Source organism: Buceros rhinoceros, unplaced genomic scaffold (assembly GCF_000710305.1).
Source record: "Buceros rhinoceros silvestris isolate BGI_N320 unplaced genomic scaffold, ASM71030v1 scaffold12848, whole genome shotgun sequence".
NCBI lineage: Eukaryota > Metazoa > Chordata > Aves > Bucerotiformes > Bucerotidae > Buceros > Buceros rhinoceros.
This window is the reverse complement of record NW_010426411.1, coordinates 18509-35175: the sequence shown is the minus strand read 5'-3', so window position 1 is coordinate 35175 and position 16667 is coordinate 18509. Positions and strand designations below refer to the sequence as shown.

General features: G+C 37.6%; 2 protein-coding genes across 2 annotated transcripts in view; one reads left to right on the top strand and one right to left on the bottom strand.

Annotated features, from left to right (window-relative positions):
- The window catches only part of TDRD12 (tudor domain containing 12), a 30959-nt gene extending 28505 nt beyond the window's left edge, over positions 1–2454 (top strand). The window contains exons 25-28 of the mRNA XM_010141494.1: positions 1473–1586; positions 1677–1830; positions 1922–1988; positions 2369–2454. Coding sequence (XP_010139796.1) covers positions 1473–1586; positions 1677–1830; positions 1922–1988; positions 2369–2454 — 421 coding nt within the window. The remainder of the gene's footprint in view (positions 1–1472; positions 1587–1676; positions 1831–1921; positions 1989–2368) is intronic.
- A 3833-nt stretch (positions 2455–6287) lies between these two features.
- Positions 6288–16365, bottom strand: SLC7A9 (solute carrier family 7 (amino acid transporter light chain, bo,+ system), member 9). The gene is made up of 12 exons (XM_010141492.1): positions 16261–16365; positions 15126–15273; positions 13985–14227; positions 13280–13405; positions 12850–12949; positions 11361–11405; positions 10904–11027; positions 9864–9967; positions 9070–9166; positions 8168–8317; positions 7403–7577; positions 6288–6452 (listed from the first exon to the last, which is right to left on the bottom strand). The coding sequence occupies exons 1-12, from the start codon at positions 16363–16365 to the stop codon at positions 6388–6390; spliced, it is 1482 nt and encodes a 493-aa protein (XP_010139794.1). The 3' UTR covers positions 6288–6387.
- Positions 16366–16667: the final 302 nt, after the last annotated feature.

The following is a 16667-nucleotide window of genomic DNA, read 5'->3' as shown; positions in this document are numbered from 1 at the left end:
GTGAGCGGAAGCGGTGGCAGCAGCAGCAGGGAAGGCAGCAAAGGAACACAGCTCTGGAGTGTGCCAGCAGCAGAAAAAGGCAGTGACAGCAGCAGGGCGCAGCGGCTCCAAGCAGATCAGGTGCCAGTGAGAAGGAAGAGAGGAGATCTGGAGCTGCCGGCGATGAGGGTCCAGGCAGGCAAGACTGGATCCTGCGCTGAGAGAAAGTAAGCTGTAAGCTGGAGAGCAGAGCTGGCGCCATCCCCACCAAGCTGAAAAAGTGCCAGTCCCTGGAAGTGCAAGACTGCATGAGCGAAGGCCCAGTGCAAGGCTTTTGGAGGGGCAGGAGGCCCACAAAAGTTTTCAGAGCGAATGAGATATGCTAACATAAATGGGAGGAATACATCACAATTGGTCTTTTTCAAACAAACCATCCAAACAGGAAAAACTGTTCTTCCTAACCTAGGGCATCACCTAAACATAGATCCATTATCCTCATTCATTTGTGGTTGGGATAATCTCAGTTGATAAATGCGCTGAGAAGCATGCAGTAGAAGTGAACACTAAATTTGTTTTTGGTTGTGAGTGTGCTGAGAGATGTCTTGAATATGGTTTTTGGGCAGAGTCAATAGGTAGTGGATCCTGAGAAATTTCTGTATTTCTTACATGCTTTGGGATTAGGCAGTGTTTCCACTTGGTGGCTTGTTCTTTTTCTACATTTTAGTGCTAGTTATGGGTCACTAGAGTTTTCTTATGGAAGTATCAGAAATATTTTGTCATTTAGCCTGTTGGAAAAGTTCTTGGTAGGGTGATTGCATCATCTTCTGCAGCTCGGATAGTTCAGATGAAGAACATCTCTAGTATGCAGTATGCACTGAGGTATGGCATAGCAGTTAAATTAATGAGGACTTGGATGTGACTGAGGGTATGGTAAGGGAAGTACCCTGACTGAAGAGATGTTAGCATAGGGTTTATCTTTTACTGCTTAAAACCTCTCAGGATCTGGGGGCAGTTTGAGGCATAACAGCTATAGAGTAAATAGTTGAATATTTTAATGAGAAATGCATATTTGTGTCTATGGCCAGTTGAAAAGTTTACTTTGTCTTTCAGAGATTGGTCTTGCTACTTTTTCCTTATTCATTTCAAGATTAGACTGTGATAGCATCCTTAAGAGGCAGTAAGCTTGATTCCTTTACAAATCCAAGTTAATGGAGTGGGTCTCCCCACTTGAACTGCTAAAAGCACTCCTCCAAAAGACGAGATTGTTGCGCTTTTATAGCCCACTTGGCTGACATCTCGTCATGTTTTTTCCTGACACTCCTATTCAGTTTCAGATTGTTCCCACTGAGTGCAACTATAGGTGTTGAAACTCGGCTGATTGGTTATAACCTAGTGAGAAAATTCTGGCTATGTGTGAGACAGCTTGTCTAAAATTTTTTTTGTGTTTAAAAAAAAAAAACCAAACAAACCTAATTAAACTTTCTTCATTTTAGCTTTTATCCAGAAATAAAGTGGTTTGAAAATGAAGAGACTGTTACTGTGAAGGTAAAAATAGCAAGTGAGGCTGACTGTAAATGTGAGTTCTCTAAAGAGAAGGTGGTTTTCAGGTAAGTTTAAGAAATTTAGGTATAATAAAGTGTTAGATCGTCAGCTTGCATTTAAGGTTTTTTAACCTTTTTTTTTTTTTAATAACCTAGTGGTTGTTCAGGAGACAAGCTTTATTTGGCTGACATGGAGTTGCATCAGCCTATACTTGCAGAAGAGTCTACGTGTGTGATTAAGGATAAAGAGGCTGTTATTGTTCTTACAAAAGCGGAAAAAGGAGCATGGTGCAAATTACTGAAGAACAAGGTGGAGTGGAAATTATTTTAAGAATTTGAGTGGTCTGAACGTAATCGGTGTACATCAGTGCAGGTATTTCAAACAGCATTTTTGTCAACAGAATCCTCATGTGTCTTTCGATCTTGAACACTGGGAAGGTTTTGAAGATAGAAGCCGTTTTCGAGTTGGTAAGGAATGGATGTGTTTATAATGCATGAAATGATTAGCATCCTCATTTTTGCATAGGCTTTATCTAAAATACTAATTTATTTCAGATATGTGACATTTAGCTGGCGTGCTCAAATTCTCTGAAAACAGATAAGAGGGCCTCTAATAACAAACTACAGGATATTTTTCTGTCAGAAGAGCACAGACAAAAAGCAGTTTGTAGTACTATTTAGTGTTTTGGTCCAGTTTGTACTCTAAAGTGGTGGGGCAGAGATGTTTTGGTTTTATTTTGGTTTTCTTTTGTTGTTTGTTTTTTTTTTTAATACTGCTACATATTTATTCTGAAGCTTTTGGGGGTTTTATTGCTTTGTAAATGTTACACTGTGTTAATTACTTCTAGGAACTAAAAAACGGTACTGGCCTGCAGCAGTAGTTGAAGAATGGCATAACTTCTCAGAAGACAGTGGAACAGAAAGTGACGAGTAATTTGGTAACTGATCTTTTTGCTTTAGTAAGAATTACGCTTCAAAATAGTGTGTCTTGCTTGAGTATTTCCACTAAAATTTATTAAACATACAGGTTGCAGAAGTGTCCTTAATTTTGAGAGGAAAACAGTGAACAAAATGCTTACCTTTTGGGCTCTGAGAATCTGAAGAAATACTACATAGAAGAATTTTATATATGTTTTCCAGTACCTTTACTTTAAAATTGTTGGCTTTAATAATCATGTGCTCATAGGTACATGTGCCATCCAAACAGTAAAATCTAAAGATTGAACTTGTTGTGAAGCAAGTTGAATTTATTAGTAATTACAGAGTTTCTCATTTACTTTGAGTCAATTTGCTGTTTGTAATTTTTGAAGTTTCTCAGATCCCTATCTGTTGATTGTTTCTGCTGTATTCTTCATATTCATACAGTACTGGTTGGTGATCACGATGCTTGTCAGATGTGCATGAAGAAATGATGCCTCAGCCTCAGTGGCAATTTTTGTTACTTGTTTGGAAACATGTTGACTAGGTATGAAGTATTGTACAGTGCAGCTCACTGTAGCGACTAACTGAGCACTGTGGTAGTAGATTCAGTATTTGTTACTTTGACCTATTCACTTTTCACGATTGCTCTTATTTCATTCCTTTTATCTAAAACGCTTTTCTCCTTTGCAAATGACCAAAATCTCTGTTTAGACCTAAGGCTTTGGCTTTTAATATACCATTTTTCATTAAATCATTCTTCACTGTTAGGTTTGTGCGCTTCCAGAACATTTGCAGTGAACTACTAATGTAAAAGGTAGTTTCTGTTAAATGAATCTGGTATCGCTCTCTTTGCATCTGTAGATTTTAAAGTGTGTTAGTTTTCCCCAACATAACTATATGGTGGTATAGAATAGAGACGAGACTTTACAGATTTATTTTAAGAAGCCTAACATATTTTTGTGTTCTTAACTAGGGAAAATACACTTACTATTTGGGGATTATTCTTTCAAGAAACGTTGGGATGCCTTTACTTCAAGAATGGGGGTACTGTATTAATACGTTTACACTGATGATTACAGCTTTCCTAGTATTAGTGTATCGTGTGGCTGCTTCTGAGAATTTAAGAATATCAGTGATGCCAGTGGAAAACCACCATGTGACAGAAACAATTGTAATTGTTAGCATATGGTTTAAAAAAATAAGTGCTGTTGGGAACCTGACTACAACTCAGCTTAATTATAACCTTCACCTGAGTACAGGTACTTGCAAAGCTGTAACTGGTGTAGAAGTACTTAAGGAAATAGTTACTGGAACTGTATTTTGGTCTTGCTCTGCATTGTAATGCAAACAGAAGTCTGTCAAATCATTTTAAAGAGTGATGGGGAAGGATGTTTTCTGTTGTACTTTTTCACTTGTCAGATATCTAAATATAATGTAAGGTGATTTTTCTGCAAGTAGTAAAAGTAATGTGTTACTTAAACGTGTTATGTGTAATTTTTGCTTGAAAAATAAGACACCCGATGTGAGGTAAAGCAAAAGCTGGTTTTAGCAATGTGTGCTTAGCAACTGCCAAGAGCCAATCTGTGAAGATCAATGTAAAAAATGTCACAATGCATTCCAAGAGGAGTTTTTTGGCCTCAAGCAATGATTTGATCCGGGTCTCCATGAGGAATAGGTTTTTCTTGTAGAGGCATCCACAAAACAGAGAGCAGCAGCTATCTGAAAACTGTGGATCTGTTGCAATCAAATGTGCCCTGTACTCCGACTGACCAAATGAATGACGGGTTCAGATGTCAGCTGGGAATGTGTTACTGCACAACAGATTCCTGAACACTAAGAACACCCTCTTAAGGAAGATGAACCAAAGCGTGCTCACCTCACTGATACAAAGGGAGAATCTCCCGCTTAGAGATACCGAGAAGCTCGGTCACCAATGTCGGGGTGAGGGTCACTCCATCCCGGGGAGATAATCCGTCCTAATCTGAGGGGAGTCCTGGGTAGTATCCTCAACCGGTGTCCCGATCCAAGGGGAGAGTCTTCTCCGAGGAGAGCCAACTGGTTCTCCGGCAGGGATCCATTTATACCCGGGTCGAGTGTAAACTGTGGTCGTTTTCAGTCCACACAGCCAGGAGGCAGTTAATGGTGTCTAGACTCCGAGGTGCCAGATATCCCTGGGGCATAGCACCTGATGTCTGTTGGTGCCTCTGCAGAGCTCCCTCTTTTGTGCAAGCAGTCAGGGTGTTCGCACTGCCGTAGTTTTCTGTACTTGAATTAATTCAGTTGCATTTTGGAACCTATGTCAACTTCTGTTGTTTCTCCTGCACTAAAGAATTCAGTAGTCAAACAACTTACTCTGTGAAGAATCTTTTTTTTCCCCTGTGTTTTGTAGCCATCTCTGCTCTGTCTGGTTGAAATGCTGTACTCTTAAGTGTAATAGAAACAGCCTGTTTTTCTCATTTTCTTGTCACTTAAGACTGCCTACAAACCTCTGTTACCATTGTCCCCTCATCCCCCAGTCAGGTATCTGTATTTCAGCCTTCAAAATTGTAGTAGGTATTCATTCCTTATACAAAAGTATTCTATTGCTCTGGTTTTTTCCTGAACCTTAGAGTTCTTCCATTTGAAGTGGTGTTTTTACTAGCTGGGGCAGGGGAGCAGAAGTTTTGATAGCGTGACTGGGACAAAACACTGTGGCAAGTGGGCACTTTGTATGTAGCAACATAATTACAATGTTTGCATTGCTCTCCATTGACTTCCTGAGTCATTCTTAAGCTTCTTTTTGCTTTTGTTTTACCCTGTTTGCACATGGAACTGATATTTTCAGGGATCTGACTGTAATCACAAAATCTCCTTCAAATGAATTGGAACCCGTCTTTTTTATATGTTGGGATTGCTTTTCCACGTAGGTATGCACAAAAAGAAACCTATAGGAACATAAGTTTTATTTATTTCTTTGCAACTGGGGGATGATAGAACCTCTTTAGTTGAATTTGCTAGGCTAGAGTTAGTATGGACTTACAATCTTAAACCAGTTGCTTGATATTCTTGTTATATATATTTAAAATGAATGTGCTTAGAAGTTGTTGAGAGGGCTTGTGTTTTCAGTATAAACAGTTTTTCTCAAATTGATCACTTAAAGTGGCTTGGTAAAGTTCCTTTCCTTATCCTTGTGCACCAAGGGAATATAGTAGTAAAGAATGTTACCTAGAATCTGTTTAGTTTGGGCAGGAACATCTGTATGTTGATACAGGATCTGGTTTTTGTATCTTATTTTCATCAGCTACCAAATGGAGTTTCTAGGATGGAAGTTACCTCTGTAAAGTCACATTTACGCTGAGGAAAGTCTGTGGTGTTTGCTCACTGTTCTATGACTTAAATGGTATTGGAGAAAACAGATAACTGAGAAATTAAGCTTTCATTGATTATCTGATTTTAATTAACAAAAAAACTTGGCATCTTCCTGTCAACTCTGCTTTCCTTTTTTACTTTTTCCACTTTTTCAGTATCTAATTCTTGGAAAGCTAGTGTTTGGTCTGAGAAACTGAGAATGGGTTAGTCTGGTTTTATATTATTTCTGTCCTTTCTGTGTGGCCTGGTTAATGTGATGCTATAAAAAACAGCTACTTTGTTCTTTCAGCAGTGTGATCAAAAACGTCTTGAAGGTGTTGCTGGTAAGTTCTGTCATCATAACTGAAAAGTTCCTCTTGTTAAGTTTAAGGCAGAAAACAAGGTACTGTAACAGATCAGCGAACAATGAAAACAGCTTTGCTGGACACTGTGATCTGACTCAAATATTTTATTCTTTATCGTTTTTCAAGTACTAAAGTGTTGCAAATAGTGCATCAGTATGAACATAACAGTTCAGAAAGTATAAATGTGTGCCAAGCTAAATTAAATGTCCTCCAGCCAGTATAGCACTTAAACAACCTGGTACATACAAAATACTTCATTCAGTTTCTTCCTCTGGTGGAACAACTTCCATAAGCATCTGAAGGTGCATAGTGATGGGCTCTGAAGAAAAAAAGTTACTGTTAGAGGCTTTGAGAGCACAGTATTTCTATTCAGACTTACACTCTTTTTCTGAGAGAGAAAGTTATCCCTGTGAGTAGTTGATTCTTTTCTGTATTCACATCTCAAACTTGGAAAATAAGGGCTGGGGAACGAAACCAGTCTTAAGGTCCGAGCTACCAGTGTTTCTAAACTTGCTCTTGTCAGACTAAACTTGCTCAGTCCGAGCTTCCAGTGTTTCTAAACTTGCTCTTTTTAGAATACAGAGCTTCTAATTGCATAATACTTTGTAATCTCGGGGTAGGAGTTGGATTATTTTTAATGTCTATGGAACTACTACAGGCATTCTGTCCTTTTCAGCTCATTCCACTTTCCATTTTAGAAATATCAGCATATCCTGTTTCCCTGAGATAATTGCAGAGTTTCTCTTGAGACTATGCAAAATCATTTTATAAACAGTCACACTGTGTTCTTGCAGCTTTCACTTTATTCAGCAGCAGAGTGATTATTTCTGATCTTAATGCTGTTAGTGTTTTCTTTAGTAAGTGTAGTAAAATTGATAACCTGAGCTAAAAGCACAGATTTTTGTGGCATAAGAATGTATGTCTGCTAATCCCTAGTTAATGGCTAAAGCAATATTTTGAAATGCAGACTATTGAGAAATAAACTTTACAGATAAAATAGTCTGTTCATTTTAAAAGTCGGTTTCTTTGTGCAGCTGCAGTGATTTATTGCTTTTTTGTGAATTAAGCTTATTTTTCTTGAAGTCAGACATAACTTTTTTCCACAGGAAGAAGTAAAATACAACACTACATGTTGGGAATATTTACCTGCTCCACACCCTGCATAGGTGATTTAGATGGGATGGACCATATAATGGGCTTCATTACAGTAATTAATCTAAAATTTAATACTCTATTGAATTTGGAGCTGGCTGGCTGAGGTATACTTACCTGATATTTTTTGAGGCCAGTTGAATTTACAGTGAACGAAAAGTACGTAAACTATAAGTCCGCTAAGTATAAATAAAACACAGTACAAATAGGCCCATTCAGGTGCAGTGATGATTGGTGCCAATACCAGTAAAATGGAGACTAACGTCACCACGACTGGAATGATGATGGGTATCTGCCAAGATACAAAGCACAGAATTTCTTGTTTACGTTTCTGCTGTTCTTACAAAATTGCATATATGAAAGAATAATATTGTCATTGCCTTAATTTTTTTCCCTTTAAAATTCCTGGAATTAGATGGGGCAACTGATAGATTAGCAAGATTACAGATAAGGAACCTTTCTGCTAAACTACTGATCAGGTTCTCTTTATTGCAAATGGCAGCATTAAATTTGCATTTGAATGAATTTGGGCCCTGACTGTGGTACAGTGAGCTGGGGTCTCATGTCAGGAACTCTTTCAGTGGCAGTCTGCTGACAGCAGCTTCCTGTCCCTGCAAACCTGGCTGGTGCCTGCGGTCTGGGCCGGTGAAAATGAACGCTGGCTAATCTGTACCCAGCGCTTACCAGCTTTCTCCCAGGGCAAAACTAGAACAAAGAGAAGAACTACCAATAAATGGCTGTGTTTCAGGTAAAGGGGAAAAACCCCAAGCAAACAAGGATGAGTCTTGCCTGGGGATGATGTTGAACGTTCGAGTGTTGAGGAGTTGTGTTGCGCAGTGTTTATGGGAGAGAAGGAGAAGCCGTGCTGAATGCCGAACTTACCCTGATCGGTCTCCGGAGTTCCTTTCTTGTAAACCTCATGACAATGAGTGCAAATACTGTTAAACCGTAAAATATCCAGACTGCAAAACTAAAATAATTTATGAGTGCATTAATGTCGCCAGGGATAATATAAATAATGGTAATGACCCCCTAAAATGAAAACAGAAATTAGTGTAGTCTGCTGTAAAAGAAGGCTGAATTTCAGTTGTGTGTCAGTAGAAGCGTAGCTTTGCGGTGTTCAGTGTGATTTGTGAAGCTTTTTCTTAAACGTTTGGGTGTGTTGCAGCACTTTTAAAGGTAGTGTAAACATCCTGCCAATGTGTTTATCTTTGTGTGCAATCTTAATTTCATTTTAAGTCAGAAGAATTAAAATTCATATGTGTTCATCTGTTTCATTGACTCTATCTTCAAGTGAAGATCCTAAATCTATTTTCAGGTTATTAAAATTACTGGGAGCCAACAGAGCAATTGAAATTTGAATTTACCTCTTTTTACCTTGAAGATTAGAATATCTTGTTTTTAATTTTATCTTGATTTAATTTAAGATGTATTTACTGAATTTTTTAGTGAGATGTAAATGCATTCTTTCAGGGAGGAAATAGGGTAGCCATAGCTTGCTTTCGTGCAGCCTGTGAAATAAAGGATTTGCCTAATCCTAATAATTCATTTATTCATGCTATGGATTCTTAAAGATAGTGATCTTAAAAATCAATTCTGGAATGAAACTGTTCAAATTGAGAAGTTGGAGTTTATGTAATAGTCTTTTTTCCTAATATGTATTTAGCAGTTTTCTTCTCTACATAGTAAAAGATGAGTGTCAAGACTGCTGGTAAGACATTGTGAAAACGTGTATTACTGGAGAATTTTCGTTGATAATTTTTCTGTATTTAGAATATACTTACGTAAAAAATGATAGCAGGTGCTGGTGTTAAACGCTTAACACTAATGTAAGATAGCAACTTTAGCATGTGGCCTTCACGACCTGCAACATAAACGAGTCTGACAAAACAAAACCAAGGCAGTTTAGTTAGTGTGGCACCTAGTCTTTAAATGTCATTACTGAAAAAAGTACCATTCATTTTCAGGCTCGTTTATTGCATGGCTACATCTGACTAATTTAACTGGTGTTGCGTTTGATATACAGCGATGTTTAAGGAGTGTTGTACTAGACTAACCTTTGACAGATTGAAACAATGGAAATAACACTATTAAAGCACTAGACTTGAAACTAATTTCAGAGTCATTAGTTTGCATGGTGTTTCTCCTAAATTATTTTAAGTCAACTACTGTGTATTTAAAATTTAAAATATTTAAAATATTTTTAAATAGTAAATGGAAGCACTGAACAATTGATAGAGGGGAATAGCTTCTCTTCTCTTACCTTTATCACTACTGGTGTAGTCATGTTCTTACTGGTAGTTTTAACTGTTTAGCTTTAAACTCAGAGATGAAAAACACTTTTTGCTATACTTGCTTTGAACTGAGAGGCCTTATTCTGCTTTTTCAAACGTGCATAGCCACTGTTTCTTTTTGAAAATTGAACAATATAGCCTGATTTGCAGGTGCTTTTTAATTGCGTTGTGTACATTTGGATCAGAAGAATGTCTGTATCTTTATGTGTGTTGATACGTAAATGTATGTGTAAATTTTTCACTTTTAAAATTTTCTTTTTAAGATACTCAGAATGGGAGCTTACCTGCCTGCAGTGAAACAGGACCCATTGGCAGATCCAATTGTAGAAAAGGCCACAAAGAGAGGAACTATCCAAGAGGCTGGATAAAGCACTCTGTCTCCGAATGTCTGGGATATGGGATTAAAATTAATCATTTTTGTCATTTTAACTACCGTTTGGTATATTCAGTAATGTTGGAGCCTCTTCAAAAGTGCAGTAACTGGGTGTCTAAAGTACATTACCAGTAAAAACTTAAGTTTTATATTTTGTGTAGTTTATTAAAGAACATTTTGCCAGAAGACCACCTGGATTAATTCAAGAACCACTCTGTAGAGTGGAATATTATTGTGGTGGTGTTTGAGATGCAGTGTCTGTGGGAAACAGAGGGAGACAGATGTAAAATTACACAGACATTAAATTCTGTTACAGACACCTGGTTTGAGGATGAGTCTGCAAAACAAAAAGAAAGGCACAGATGTTTCGCGGAAAATTTACCGAGCGGAACTGAAGGGATAGGTGTTTAAGACGTTAGAAATTTACGTGATTTTAAATTTTATCTGTAATAGTATGTCTTGCAATAGTGTAAAAATCATATTTCTTAGCTTTGTTAAGAAAAAAAGCCAAAATGAGGAGGAAGCAAATTATGGACTACTTCCTGTTACCTGCAGAACAACAAATTTGGATGTACTGTCACTTTGCATGAGCTTGTTTCTCAGAAATACTGGAAACACTGACAAGAGCACAGGAGCAGTCAGATATGTTATACCTCATCTTTGGTGCTTATGAAAACAGCCAACCTCTGAGCCGCAGTGTTCACAGAATGTTAGCCAAACATTCCATTATCCTTGCTTCCTCTTAATTTTTCTTGGGATACAACAGAACTACTGTTTAAGCATCTCTGAAATAATTTCTAGATTAAGAAGTGACAGTAGATAATGGGGAAGAAGGTGACAGCTTAGACAAATTAACTATATCTTAAGAAAAATTACAAGTTCCATTTTTGCTCGTGACTTTAATGTGCACATCCTTCTTCAGATGTTCTGTTACAAAGTAAAGTGGCTTACCACAGCAACTGCCTGGGACTGCAGGAGCTCTGTTGAAGTCATTACGGTGAAATAGGAAATGTTTATCAGAACGTAACAAACTGTAACCAAGGGGATTCCAATAATTATAGACAGTGGTAGATTCCTAAAGAATGCGAAAGAAAGAATCCATCAGCATCGCTGTATCGCTGGGGAGTTGTTGTCATAGTAAACTGTGGACTCTTCCCCATAGGCTCTTTAAGTGTATTTACGTTTCTTTGTTGTAGAGCCATGGAAATCAGAATGTTAAAAGAAAAATACGAAATTATACAAATCTATGAGGCCTGTAATAGGTGCCATAAGCTTTGTCTGATAGTGCTCAAACCTTGAATGACCAATGCTTCTTAAATCAAATAAAAATACATGCCTGCTTGTACAAAGATTATATTAAATGTTCAATTTTTATTGTTAGAAACACTGCTTTCCTACATAGGTTTACCTGTAAGGATTTTTAAGTTCTTCTGTGATGTAATTGAGTTGATTCCTGGAAGGAAAAACATTCATGCAATGTTATTGGCAGTCAGGTGTTGAAATACTAATATATTATGAAGTCAGGTGTTAATTCCTGGGTTACTGTGTTTTACTTTTCCAGTTAAAGGTACAACCAGTGTTTTAAGTGGTTAAAACTTATGTGACTTAGCCATGTTCGCCTCTTGATTCACCATCTTTTCTCCATTTTTCCTCCTCACAGTTCTAGAAGTATCTCTGAGATTTTGAAATGAGATTGTCTTAGCTCTTAGCTAAAATATGCTAGAATAATGAAGCAAAAATTCAGCAAATATTTATCTCAAATTAACAAGAAAACCTTTGAACTTCAAGCTTTGCAATATCTGAGTGTTCAAGTAAAAGCCCAGTGGACCCACTGCAAGGACTGCAGCAAGTCTGCTGATGCGTCACAGTTGTTCTGTAAGTCATATTGTCTAGAACTGTCACGAAAACCTTTTTAAGGCTTAACACCTATCAGAATTACTACTTCCCAATACTTGTTTTTGCTAGACTGTGCAGACCAGATTGAAACAAGATTTTTACTCATCCATGTCTGGAAACGTTGGGAGTGGTGGGTATTTACAGATCAGCAGGCTTGTTTTCAGAGGTCAGTGCCCGGTGGTTATGTTTTGAAATAATTTAGTCACCAGCCTCCCTGCCCCCTTTAATCTAGGTGGGTGTCTGAATTGCAGACTTGCACGTCTCAGTGGAAACACCCAAGCTTGGAAACAGAGTCTGACAGAATAGTCCATTTTAAAATAAATTAAATTTTAAGCATCTAAATGGTCCTTGCTTTTTTGAAAATTAAGACGTTTAGTCTTACTTCCTTTCAAAATACAGATATATATGCAAGCTTCTACAGCTTGAACATTTAAGAATAGTGATGGATCAGACCTTGATAGTTGATCTGTGCCAGCAGAGCCATAGACCAACTGACATTCTCTGTAGTTTCAGGAAGTAAAATGTGTAACCTTTTTTACTGGCAGGAATATATAACTTAATCTCTGCCACAGTCCAGAAAATGTTCTTTTTATGAAAATAATTCTGGAAAGCACTCTCCTGAGTAACAAATATACATACTTTATGTAGAACATAAATGCAAATCTAAATCATGCATATTTGTGATTTTTTTCAAATCAAAGTGTTTTCTTCAATCTAACAAGGTAAATAATAATGGATCATCAGATGTGGAGATGTAACATTGAAAGCTGCTCAGTAACACTTCAGTGGATTTGGGGTTTGGGGGTTGTTTGGGGGAGGGGTTGGGTTGGGTTTGTTTGGGTTTCTAACCAATCTGGTGGTGGTTTTCCATAATTCGTCAAGAGATTCTTTTATAACAAGTCAGTTATAACTTCATCAGGTCATATCTGTGGGCTGTACAGGGAGGGAGTAAACCAGTAAAGGCTGTTAAATTGTAACTGAATGCTAGAAAGGTACCTTACCATCCATCATATGCCCAGAGTCCATTGTAAAATGCCAAACCAAGAGAGCTGATAGAAATTTTACTGTCCTTGAAAGAATCTTCAAAGTTTTCAGTTTTTCCTGCAAACAAGATGTCGATTACTGGGTCAGTATTGAAATTAGATTCTTTAATCCCCATCAGACAAATAAGCATTCCAACATCTATTTCATGTTTTGAAACATCTCACTGTTAAAATCAGTTAATACCAGTTTTTATTAATTGATCTGTGGTGTCACATTTCCCAGCCCTGCCCTTTCTTTAGAAGAACATGCCATAGCTCCCAAGAGATCTGAGAGTAGAACACCGAGTGAAGAGAGCCTCATTGTTGTGCCACTTCTGTCAGTGAGGAAATTTTTAATGGTCATAGCAGAGGCTAAAATAATTTTTGCAAGTAAAGTATGTTGAGTTACCTTGTGCAAGGAGAACAATTCCACTTACAATAATGATTGTGACAATGATCATTTTAGCAGCCGTGAGGAAATTCTGGAGATAGGTTCCCAGATTCACACTCAGCGAATTCACTGTCGTAATTACCACTAAAAGAAATAAGTTAGGAATTTCTCCATTACATTTGTCAGAACTGAAAGAAAAGTTGCCTCTTAAAACTCTCCCTCCCTGTTCACTATGCTGGTTTTTCCTCCTGCCCTTTGTCGTTAATGTAGTTTTTAACATTCTGTGTTTAGATAATTTTCAAAATAGCAAAAGGTTTTCTGAATTAACTTTGGTAGTACCTTTAACAAAATAAATATATGGCAGTTGCCCAGCATTCTGATAAATAACAAAGTGTTGTCTCCACACCTAAGTTTTCTTCACTTTCCGCTAGAAATAAGTGTTCATTACACAGCTGTATCTGTTTTAAAGAATAGAAGAAACTTGGACTAGGAACAAACCATTTTGAAACCTATCCTTTTTATATGCTGTTGAATTAATTATTGTGGGAAGGACTTGCTGTACCATGTTCCAAAGTTTTCTGTTGCTTTCACTGTAGGGTCACTTCCCGGTGTCTTCATGAAGATTAAACTACAGAATTCTGACAGCTGAAAAGCGTTCACTGATGGGGCCGAATGGAAATCGCTGTACAATTGTGGATCTTGTCCCTTAAATACGAATCTTACCAATGGCAGCTGCTGCAAGACACTTGATGACAGCTTGGGGGGGATCGCAACCGGGATAAAAAGGAGCTGATGCGTATTCTGCAAAGCTGAGACAAATGATTGCAAATGAACTGGGTTTGGTGACCAGTAGGCTTGTCCAAGAAAACAAAAATGCTGGAATTGGCCCAAATGCTTCCATAAGGTAAGGGTACTCTCCCCCGGATTTTGTGATCATCGTGCCGAGCTCAGCAAAACAAAGTGCACCTGATTAGAAAGAAGAGCCTTTATTACGAATTTAGTTCATATGCCTGTTAAGCTACAGCTGTCTAGAACAAACTACTGCTTTTTAATAAGTAGAGAAGTTAAGGGAGTGGATATATCAATGCATCATTATTCTTTTAATGTTTCTCTACGTTTTACTGCATATGCAAAATAAAATTTTAATCACTTGTGAGCAGCTGGAAAAAATAGACTGAAACTATTTAAGTTACAGTCCAGAACTTACTACTATTGGTCTTTAAGTCTTCAGCAAAGTTCAGAGATTCTGATTTCATACTAGATTTCTATAAAAAGCATTGAGGAGACAGCTGCATTGGCTTACCTGCATCTGGAAACTTGAAAAAAATGGACTTGCTGCAGAGCTTTGAAGTGAAGTGTCTACTAAGCTCAGCTTTAAAGTACGGTGATACTCGTAGATCTATTGCTGTAGCAATCTTGCATAAAGGTTTTGTTGTGTATGCTGAGTATGACCAAAGAATTCCTTTGTGGTTTACTTCTTGAAATATTTTGAGGTGCTTAGTGCTGAGTTGCCAGATGATGGTTAGTTTTACACAAGTAGAAAAATAGCATAAGAACTTAGTTCCCTGCCTGTAAATGTCACACCTTGCCTGTGATTTAAGTAGAAAAGCTTTCTCTTTATTGCAATCAATGGATGAAATAAGAAAAACTAAAACTTGGTTTCAAAATGAAAAACGTGTTTTACAATTTTATCTTAATTTGTCTTTTATAAACAGCGCATAGTTCACATTTTTGCCTGAGTAATGCTATCAGGATGCAGTTGATTTTGGTCTAGGTGTTATTAGCTAATTTGTGAAATGAGTGGTATGCAGAAACAGCAGATAAAAAGGTTTAAGCAAAGATTCAAATTCTTTGACTCATTTACCTAACGTTGCAAGAACTCCACAGGCAGCCCAGATGGTTAAACAAGGACCCACAGCTCCAGCATTGGCAAGTACTGATTTTGGAGAAACAAAGATACCAGAGCCAATAATTGTACCAACTATCATACAGATTCCACTGATAAGGCCCACCTTGAAAGAAAATAAGATATTAAGGTAATTTCTAATAAATCCATAACTATTTAGTATAATACAGTTACAGTAATTGTAATAAATTATTTTTTCAGCTTTCAACATATATTTTCTACAAAGTAAAGTAGTGAATTATGTGAAGCTTCTCTTTCCCAGATGCATACACAACTTTGGGTTACTCCTGTTGTTTCCAAAAGTACAATTATTTGGACTTGCCTGCTTGTGTATTTGCTTTATTAAACCATCCTTCTGATTACGTGGGTCTTACACCTAACCTCGTACAGGTGAACATCCCCTTTCCACTCTGATTAAACACTGGAATTCTTTTATGAGCACTTGAGGAATTCTGAATTTTCTAAGCTTCAAAAATTTGCTTTTTTGGGTGGAGTCTTGTCTTTCAGCAGTTGTTTTCCTCACCTTGCTTCAGGTATTTGTGCACAGCAATTATCTCGATGCTGCTAGGTGGTGGAAAGTTCATGCCCTCCTGACTTTGTAGTGAACTCCATGTTACATGAAACTACTAAAACTTGAGGCATCTCCTGCTAAAAAAATAGTGGCACGGGCTACTTAAACTTTCCTGGTAGTTATGGTCAGTCTAGTATCTAGTAACATCAGTATTTTTCTAGTCTTGATATCAAACTAAAACCATAGAGAGAATATTTTCCTAGGTTGCTTAAATTTAAAGAGGAATTCCACTCCCTCCAGAGATCAAATGCCACATCCATTTCCTGAAGCATCCAATAATTTTCTGAAGGCGACAAACTTTCACTTATCTTTCTGTTCGTATTCTTACTTTGTGTTTATACTGGAACTACGTAACTATTAATTAGGAGTTTCCTGAGGCATAAACCAATCACACCAATTAGTATGTTACTGCTGAACTGGGACACAGTTGCAGGTTTTGTGTGATAATGCATATGCACAGATATCCCACTCTGCCAGCACCCACACACGTGCAGACCGAAAGGGGAAAGGAAAAAGTTTTGCCTGCTTTTGTAGGTTCGTTGTTTGGGGTTCATGGCTCTGAATGGATTGTCCATCCTCTTTTTTGTTGTCCTCTCCTTTTCTTTTCCTCAAGCTTTCTTCACCCATTTGGTGTACTTGTTGAAATCTCGAAGGAAATAAAAGCAAAATATCAGTCCTATTATACTAATACTTGTTTGAGTTTTGCTGATATCTGTGGGTCCCAAATAGTGTAGGTAAATATTGCCAGGAAACACACACATGCTTGCTCACAGGCAAAGGACTTCCAGCTACCTACCTATTTGGAGATTAAATCGAAGAGGTGCTATGTCTACTCCATCTCACCCATCTGACTGGCTGTGGATTCTTCTCAGACCCCCTGGCAGTGAACACCTTTTGTATCTTCTGTCTCAGGTTATTTTCAGTGGAGA